General features: G+C 44.9%; 2 protein-coding genes across 4 annotated transcripts; one reads left to right on the top strand and one right to left on the bottom strand.

The window, feature by feature from the left end:
* Positions 1–329: 329 nt before the first annotated feature.
* Positions 330–4265, bottom strand: LOC123148456 (protein N-terminal asparagine amidohydrolase). 2 transcript variants are annotated; one of them, XM_044567889.1, is made up of 9 exons: positions 4010–4265; positions 3593–3918; positions 3174–3238; positions 2946–3039; positions 2818–2856; positions 2483–2668; positions 1915–2093; positions 889–1008; positions 330–743 (listed from the first exon to the last, which is right to left on the bottom strand). In XM_044567889.1, exons 1-9 carry the CDS (start codon positions 4248–4250, stop codon positions 635–637), a joined length of 1359 nt encoding a protein of 452 aa, XP_044423824.1. In that variant the 5' UTR covers positions 4251–4265; the 3' UTR covers positions 330–634. The 2 variants fall into 2 exon arrangements, with proteins under 2 accessions (XP_044423824.1, XP_044423825.1); XM_044567890.1 differs by having other exon boundaries at positions 3745–3918; positions 4010–4153.
* Positions 4266–4306: 41 nt separating this feature from the next.
* Positions 4307–7055, top strand: LOC123148457 (uncharacterized). 2 transcript variants are annotated; one of them, XM_044567892.1, is made up of 3 exons: positions 4307–4567; positions 4668–4835; positions 6595–6787. In XM_044567892.1, the coding sequence occupies exons 1-2, from the start codon at positions 4457–4459 to the stop codon at positions 4788–4790; spliced, it is 234 nt and encodes a 77-aa protein (XP_044423827.1). In that variant the 5' UTR covers positions 4307–4456; the 3' UTR covers positions 4791–4835; positions 6595–6787. The 2 variants fall into 2 exon arrangements, with proteins under 2 accessions (XP_044423827.1, XP_044423826.1); XM_044567891.1 differs by lacking the exon at positions 6595–6787 and adding an exon at positions 6809–7055 and having other exon boundaries at positions 4310–4567.
* The last annotated feature ends 1182 nt before the right edge of the window (positions 7056–8237 follow it).

Here is an 8237-nt window from a genome sequence, read left to right as displayed (position 1 = left end):
AGACTGGAGGGACTAGCACCCTTCAAACCATACCGCACACGCTAGTAAATGGACAACACATTTCCAAGTAGTGTCCAAATTGGATGCTCGGGTTTTGGATGAAAGTTACCTAAAAAGGGAACCAACATCTATAAAATTTAAAGATGTTAGAATCTGTTTAGTGGGGCATCATGATGGGCATGAAACCAAACAACCATTGAACCTTTCGAGCAGAACACAGCGACCAAGCTACAGTAAAGATATTTCCAGACACAACATTGCAAACAACCCCGAATAATATCACCCGACGCATCCTAGTGTACACAACGCCTCTGAACACAACAGGTAAGTTGCACGCAAACATTTAACCGACCAAATCGAATTTCAGAGGTCAGGTATGAACCAACAATGAATCTACCACACAACACACAAACCGTGCTTAATGCATCAACTTCAGACCGGTTTCTCAGCATACATTTACGGAAGAACCGAATAATCCTGAATCACCCATGGCTAATGCATGAGATAACTGAAGATGAAAGGCGTATGGAAATGGACGAAATGAATGGGATCATATAAGTGCTGGTGTGACCATAATCTGTCACTGCTCCGCTTGTAGAGCACCAATGGATGGCAAGACAGGAAAAGGATGATGCTAAGAGTGCCTTGACCACCTGCCATCATTCGTCCAGTGGAAGACCCGGGGCTTGTACTTTGGAAATGCATCTTCCCAGTCTGGGTTCTCGATCAAGTATTTCCATATCCTACAACAAGAAAGTACAAAGCAAGAATAAACCATGTTAGCTAATCACGAGTTATACCTAGATAAACAGAAAGATTGCACACACATATGATAGAGATGGTTCATGCAATACAGTTTCCGATTTGTAGGATAAAAGGAACACACACCTTCTCTCAGTTTCCACAAAATGAGGTGGTTCTGCAGCTGGAGAGGTGGAGCATTGAAGCAGGACTTCAGAGTCTGAAAGCTGGTTAAGTGAGGATGCCATTTCTGCCCAATCTGGCATCCTATACAAGCAGGACAAGACATGGGTATATCACACGGAACAGTTAGTTAACTAGCAAAGTAAAGAGGCACAAGTACTTGCACTCGTAATGATGTATGCTCTTAATATTTCTTGAACTATCATGCAAGATGTAGTTTACATGCATGAGAACAAAAGGCCCATTATTAAAATAGCCAGAAGGAAGAAAAATCATTTTTGTCCCTGTTAGAGGTGTTCATGACGGAAGCTGGGCCAGGATCAAAGCATAAAAATATGATTTTATTTGTTTATTTTCTGCAAACAATTATATTTTTTATTGGGTGTTAGAATATGATAGTGGGTCGAATCTTGGGCAAATGTGGCCTGCCCATGAATGGTAATAATTCGTACACGTGGTGCAATTCGCTGATGAATAAAAAGTGGCAAAACCGCCGTACAGCATTTCATGCATAGGTGGCATTGAACATACATGGAGTATGATGACAACAAGTCAGGCAACAATTTAAAATTGTCCTATTGCATAATGCAAACCTCCATCACTTCTTTCCAATTGGTAGTTACTTCACGTATGGAAATTTTGAAGATCAGACTGAACCAAAAAGCAACCTGTGTGATGTCACTTAATGCCTATGTCATACAGGGCCGAAGCTAGCCAAAACACTCAATGGGCTCATCGAGATATACTACATGAATTCAACAGTAATTGGTCTTTAATAGCAATAATTTACTAAAGGTTTTGCCAAATTTTATTGGGGTCAGTTGACCCTGATGCTACAGTGCCAACTCCGTCCATGTGTCCATGGATTAACAACGTTCAGGAACAGAAGGTCAATAGTTAAGTACAAAGAGGCTGAATATGTAGCTACAAAAATCTTCAATTTATTATGTACAATACATAATGAAATGGATGGGAATGTAAGAGACGGACCAGCAGGCAGGGGCAATTTGGAAAATATCAGCATGTGTGTCGTAAGTCTCCAGTAACTTTCCTCGCCAATTTGGATCATAAGAAGAAACACTCACACGAATTCTTCTGACTATTTCATCAGGACACCTTGAAGTGATGTCAAAGCTTGCAGGAGTAACAACTCCCGATGATGTTTGCATCTGAAGACAGCAGGAGTGTTTGTTTCTAAGAAAACTTACTATGAACTGGGGTATGTTTCAAATCAACAATTTAAATAACAATTCTAGTTTACACAAACTAACTACTCCTTCCGATCCGAATTAATTGACGCAGCCTCTATACAATGTCCATTTTACATTGTATAGAGGCTGCGTCAATTAATTCGGATCGGAGGGAGTAAGTGAAATGTTAGTATGAGATGCAGACAAAATAGAATCTCCCTCTTCTTTTTTCCTTCTTCTTTTAGATTAACCTTCAAAGTTCCTTGTTCCAGAGCTTACAATGTTCTATTTTACAAATGTGGTGTTCATTGGCACCAAAAACTACTAATTGACACTTCAGTAGATTCAGGGGAGAGGATATCCCTTACCACAAATCCACCAACTATGGGTCGTGCATTCCCGTAAGAATCAGTCATAGTGTTGATCCCAAGGACACAGAAAGACCGGAGGTGGAACCGTTGCTGGGATTTATGCAGCACTTCAACTATCTTGCAACAAAGTGGATGGGAGTATCCTTCCTGTATGCTGTGCTTTCCTCCAGAAGAATAGACTACCTGTGGGGCGAATTATGGTAATTAGATGCTTCCTCATGTATATTGTGTCAATCAAAAAATTAAGGGCAGCCCGGTGCACGTAGCTCCCGCTTGTGCAGGGTCAAGAAATCTAAAAGAAATTTAACCACCCAAAAAGTTTTGAATTCAACCTTTGTAGAAGCATCATCGAAGCCACCAATCAGGTGAACCTGTAAGCAAATGCTAGTGAGAACATTCCCAAGGGTGCTTAACTGCTCATTGTATATTTTGAGGGGGAAATACAGGAGAAGAAACCAACATCAAATGGTTCGTCGTCATCACCAAGTAATTCTAGCATCTGTTTGAATCCTCCTTCTACAATCTTTGGGAAGTCCATATGGCTAATGGAAGTCCTGAAATCAATTAATGGAAGATCGGATGAATCAGCAAATGTTATTGTGAGTTGGGAAAATACATGAGTTTTGAGTTTCACAAGAAACCAAAGTCTTACAGGATCAGATAAAACGCTCGCTTCTTTTTCACTTACATTCCAGTCTTGTTGTTGCGAATCGCAACACCCACACATGTAGTCATCTCATCTGTGCCCACTAACTACAGATGCAAAAGAACTGATTAATTCACCAATCGCACTATTTGAACGGTCTACGCCTAACTATGCTTTAATCACCCTAGGAATTAAGGCAAAGTGAGTGAAATGTAGCAGAAAGTAATGATGTGCTTTAGTAGGATGCCAGTTTATTCAGGGCCACGAACACAAAACTGATCAGGCAATCAGGTATACAGGTAAAATTGGAAATCCTACATGCTGGCATTCAGAATAACAATCCAATAGCCCTCTGATGATCATACACCAATCCAAACAAATAGTATAACTTGAATAAAGTGATCGCACATCCATAAACTACCAAAGTGAACTCCAAGAGTGCCTGCCCAATCCCCATTTACCAGGAGGCAACACAGGTACGATTTCCACCATTGGGAAACGAAAAGTCGTCGCTGAGGCAGCAAAACACGGAACCGCGCAACTGATTCAAACGGCGCGGATCGGACCAAGGATCCCCAATCCCTGCTCGATCGAAGACCTGAGCACAACGCACCTCGACGCGCGCCGGATCGACCGTGGCGTACTCCCGCTGGAACACGTACACGTGCCTGGGCCCCTCCGGCCCCGACGGGACCCGCCTCTCCGGCGCGGCCCTGAGCCGCTCGGACGCGGCGCGCAGCCCGGGGTTCCCCATGAGCGCCGCCACGAGCTCCCTCCCGCTGCTCCCCTGCAGGAATCGGGAGCCGATAGGGTCGTCACAAGGAGGAGAAAGAGAGAGCACGCGTCCACGTGTAACCGCATGAGCGTGCCGTACGCACCTCGGGGGTGGAGCAGGGGACGGGCTCGCCGTCGACGAGGAGCATTATCGCCGTCGGAGTTGGTGGGGGTGTGTGACCGAGCGAAGCAGAGGTCGCGGAGCCGACCAAGGAAATGGCCGGCCACTCCTTTTTTTTTTTGAGGGAATCCTGTTTTTTTTTTATGTGCTAGCATCCAGCTGCTTGCTGTCCACCAAAGCGGCCCACTACGATCATCGCGGATCCTGGTCCAGAACAAGTCCATGGGCCGGAAGCAGCCGTCGTTTGAGCCCAGCCATCAGCCGTCGCTACGCAGTACACTTCCACCGCTTCCGCCGCATCCCAAGTCGCCGTCCTCCCGATCCCCCTCCCCTCCCCTTCCCTTCCTCTGCTCTGGACACCCCATCTCCGTCGAGCCGGGCGCCCCATCCACCTCTACGTGCGGCGGCGGCGTAGCAAGGTCAGTGAGAAATGGCGCCGCCCGGGTCGCGCCGGTGGGCGTACGTGCGGATCATGGCCGGCACCATCCTCGGCGGCGGCCTCGGCTTCTACGTCATGCACCGCATCGAGACCTCCTACAAGGCACGCCGACCCCCGCCATACCCGTCCCCCGTCCAACCTACCTACCGCGATTTGCAAATCATTTTGGTCGAAGCCGCCGCGCTCACGTCCGCTCTTGCAGGTGAGGATGGAGGAGAGGCTGCGGAGGTACGAGGCGCACTTGCTCGCCAAGGAGAAGGAGGCGCAGCAGCTCCAGGACGAGGGGCGCCGCGAGGACCAGGCGCAGGTCTTGCCGGACTCGTGATTTCCTCTCATCCTGTTGTTCCGGCTCGCCTTCCCGAGCTGTTAGGTGAGTAGTACTACTTGTAACTACCATGCCTCTTTGATAGATGTGTACTTGTGTGGTATGAACTGCATCATAAATTTCGGAGCCTGATGCCAAAATTCAGAGCTGTTTGTATTGCCTGTTAGTACCTTGGTCTACAGTCCGGATTTAAGCTTTAGCACTCCAATTTGCCTGCGGTTATCTGATCCAGCCGAAAACCAAATGTAAATGTGCGCTATGCCTTGCTACCATCTAGCTATGTCAGATTGTCAGTATCATTGTTGTCGCAACCTGCCTAGTGCTTCAGTTCTTTGAGGTTCAGGTATACAATGTGGAACAAGTCGCTGAGGCTCGTTATAAGTCTGGCTTAATCTACTAGTGTCGGCATTGCCATTACCACACTGGTGGATTAGGCACATAGAAAATCAACAAATTTGGTCATTTTTGGCAGTGCTGATAGCTCTGGCAGTGGCACTTGGCATGGCCGCATGATTGGCGTGCTGAAGTTTTAGGACCCCATTTGGGTCCAACTAATAAAAATAAATGAATTGTTCAAGTTAAGAGTTCGAGCTTGTGTATAAACAGAAAATTGTCAGAACTCCCTCCAGGTTGACGACCATGGCAACTGAATTTGTTTTTTAATGTGACCAGAGGCACTGCATTAATGGCAATGGCAATTATGTAGGGGTTACCCTACAAAGGTTATCTCAAGCTGTCAGCTGCCTCACAATAGCACTTCTTCGTGAACGTAATGGCGAAACCACAAAATACAAACATATTTCAAGTAACACATAAAAGACGACAAGTTTCTAAAGTTCTTTGTCACGACATCCAATTTGGTTATGTGGAGAACATCATATAAAAATGTATTGGTTTGTTGGAAGTTGTAAGCACATACAATTATGAACACATTAGCAATAAAATGTATCTGTGCTTCATGCATGCCAGCAGTTCATTTGAAAGAGTGGGCTGGTAATTAAGCAGATAGAGAATTTCAGGTATCCATATACTGGCAAGACAAGAATCAGGTATGCAATGTAACATAGAGAGACATAATCGAACTAGATAAGCTTTTTCATGGTGAACAACAAGTAATTTGTACGTGTCTAGCTTTTCAGTTATGGGTTGTATCTCCATGCAAAAATAGGGGGCTTGATTAACCTATATGTGGGTTCGAGCTGTTGAAGACGATTCCTGGCTCCTGCACTTTCAGTTGCCAATATACATAATAATATGTAGACAAAAGAAATTGAACTGATTTTTTAAGGAGTAGTGCTCTTTTTTTCCGAAAGGTATCTGTTGTCCAACATACGAGAAGTGGCAATGCTGTAAAGTATCAGATAATTGACCACGTGACACATGTGGTAAGCAATCCAAACTATTAAAAAAAAAAGCATCAGATAATGGAAAAATCAAATGATTGACTATTGTAGATGCAACATACTCTGCATTATTAGATAGTAAAATCCAAAGGCATATAACAGAACTACAGAAGAACTCCGACGTGCCACGTAGTAGAGCACCGGCACACTTCTAACATTAAATTGCTCACAGAAGCACCCTGAAGACTACAATTTTCTCATTGTTAAAGTTCTCATAAAAGCTTTTGATGATGCTAAAAAAACCAAGAGGAATACCAAAAGGTTTGTACATGACTTTTTCTGTTTCAGCAATATTTCTTGCCATGACTCATCCGAAAGCCCACGTGATAGCTTTTCTCATTACATCCTGAACATGCAAACCAGTATAGCATAATCCACTATTCATGCATGTCTATTTGCAGAACATAACCTGACGTGTTGGATATCTGCCATCAGGAGCTTTGTAGGAGTTCATTCTTCTTTTGAACAATTTTGTAGTAATACTTCTGGAAGAATTCGCCATGTTGAACAGACTGCTATTCATTCTGCATATTTGCTCTCGCATAGCCCAAGCACATTCAGTTGGATTTGAACCAACTACTTTTCATTCATTCATTCATTCATGTCTATTTGCAGAACATAATCTAGCGGCTCAAAGCTTCTTGAGAGGTGTGCCTCTTGCGTCTATGGTCGTTTTGTGAACATGAAGAGATAATTTTTCTTCCCCTTTTCTTTGTGGAGAAAGAGTGTGCACCAGTTGGAAGTTGAGCCTAGCTGCAACTCTGCAAGTACTGTAAGATTCGGACCCTGCTGCGTGAAAACGGATCGTAGCTGTATGAGTATGCTTCGAGGGCAATTCGGAGTATGTTGTAACCTTCCAAAAGCGTTTCCTCTGTGTGCTCGTTTTCTCCCGCACGTCGTGCTCCCGTCGTTATAAGATCCACGCGGCACCGGCACCCGGCAAAAGGACTCGACCAGTCGCTGGAGCCCTTGCCGGATCATGGAGCGCCTCCGACGCTGCCAAGAGTGCCTCCATCCCCTGGAGATGGAGAGGGTGGCGGTCGGGCGGTGCGGCCACCGAAACATCTGCTCAGAGTGCTCACTGACGGACCGCTGTCGCCGCAAGCTTACATGCCCGTCTTGCGGCGCCCGCTGCCCCACCGTCCTCATCACCCGTGCGACGGAGATGACCGGGGATAGCGCCGTCCTCCGCTGGACGAGGCCGGCGGCGTCCAGGGAGGGACGCGTTGGCAAGTACTGGTACCACAAAGCGTCGACATCGTATTTCGACGATGAGGAGCAGTACAAGCTAGCCAAGTTGTGCCTCCCAGATGAGGCCATGAAAAAAACTGGGGCAGGCGCATGTACGTGCACAATTATGTGAGATCCAAATGTACTACTTGGTACTTTGTGCCACCGATGATAATAATAATCATGTTTTTTTTCTTTTTGCAACTACTACATTTTCCTTTGGATCGAGACGCGCAATTTCGAGAAGAAAATCGCAGGTCCACGTAGAGATCGTCGGAAACCGGCGAGTTTTATAGGTTCATCTGTTCGCTAGTAGTAGTATGTTCCTCCTGTGGCACGCAGATGTAAAATCCCCTCGGTGAATACCGCGTCCTCCCATATGTCTGGATTTGAACCCCTCGGCCGAGATGAAAAATGTCTGGATTTGACTGTCAGCCGATCTCGGCCGTGAAACCGTGGAAGTTGTACTCTGATCAGATTATAAATTGTTCAGAGATTGTAAGTTGTTCAGAGATTGTAAATTGTAATAGTTTAATCTCCTATCATTACTGAATTCAGGCATATTTGACATAATAAAGACTTCAAAACTAAGATTGTTTCTCTGATTCCTTTGAAAAATAAATATGGATCATAGATACTCCCTTTATAAACTAATATAAGAGCTTTTAGATCACTATTTTAGTATTCTAAACATTTTTATATTAGCTTACGTAGGGAGTACTTCAAAACTGTGATGTCTGTGATGACAGCAGAGACTTCAAAACTGAGATTGTTTTGCTTATTATTGACAGGTACTTGTAAACAAAAAAAATTG

The sequence above is a fragment of the Triticum aestivum genome, chromosome 7A (genome assembly GCF_018294505.1).
Source record: "Triticum aestivum cultivar Chinese Spring chromosome 7A, IWGSC CS RefSeq v2.1, whole genome shotgun sequence".
NCBI lineage: Eukaryota > Viridiplantae > Streptophyta > Magnoliopsida > Poales > Poaceae > Triticum > Triticum aestivum.
This window is presented reverse-complemented; position numbering and strand designations above follow the sequence as displayed.

Bases quoted from the DNA above. Each gene is read 5' to 3' on its own strand.
- LOC123148457 (XM_044567891.1), top strand. From the start codon at position 4,457: ATGGCGCCGCCCGGGTCGCGCCGGTGGGCGTACGTGCGGATCATGGCC. The intron at 4,568-4,667 runs GCACGCCGACCC...CCGCTCTTGCAG, and splicing joins GCATCGAGACCTCCTACAAG to GTGAGGATGGAGGAGAGGCT.
- LOC123148456 (XM_044567889.1), bottom strand. From the start codon at position 4,250: ATGGACTTGTTCTGGACCAGGATCCGCGATGATCGTAGTGGGCCGCTT. The intron at 2,669-2,817 runs GTTGAATTCAAA...TTCGCCCCACAG, and splicing joins TCGATGATGCTTCTACAAAG to GTAGTCTATTCTTCTGGAGG. The intron at 1,009-1,914 runs GTCCGTCTCTTA...CTGCTTGTATAG, and splicing joins CAAATTGCCCCTGCCTGCTG to GATGCCAGATTGGGCAGAAA.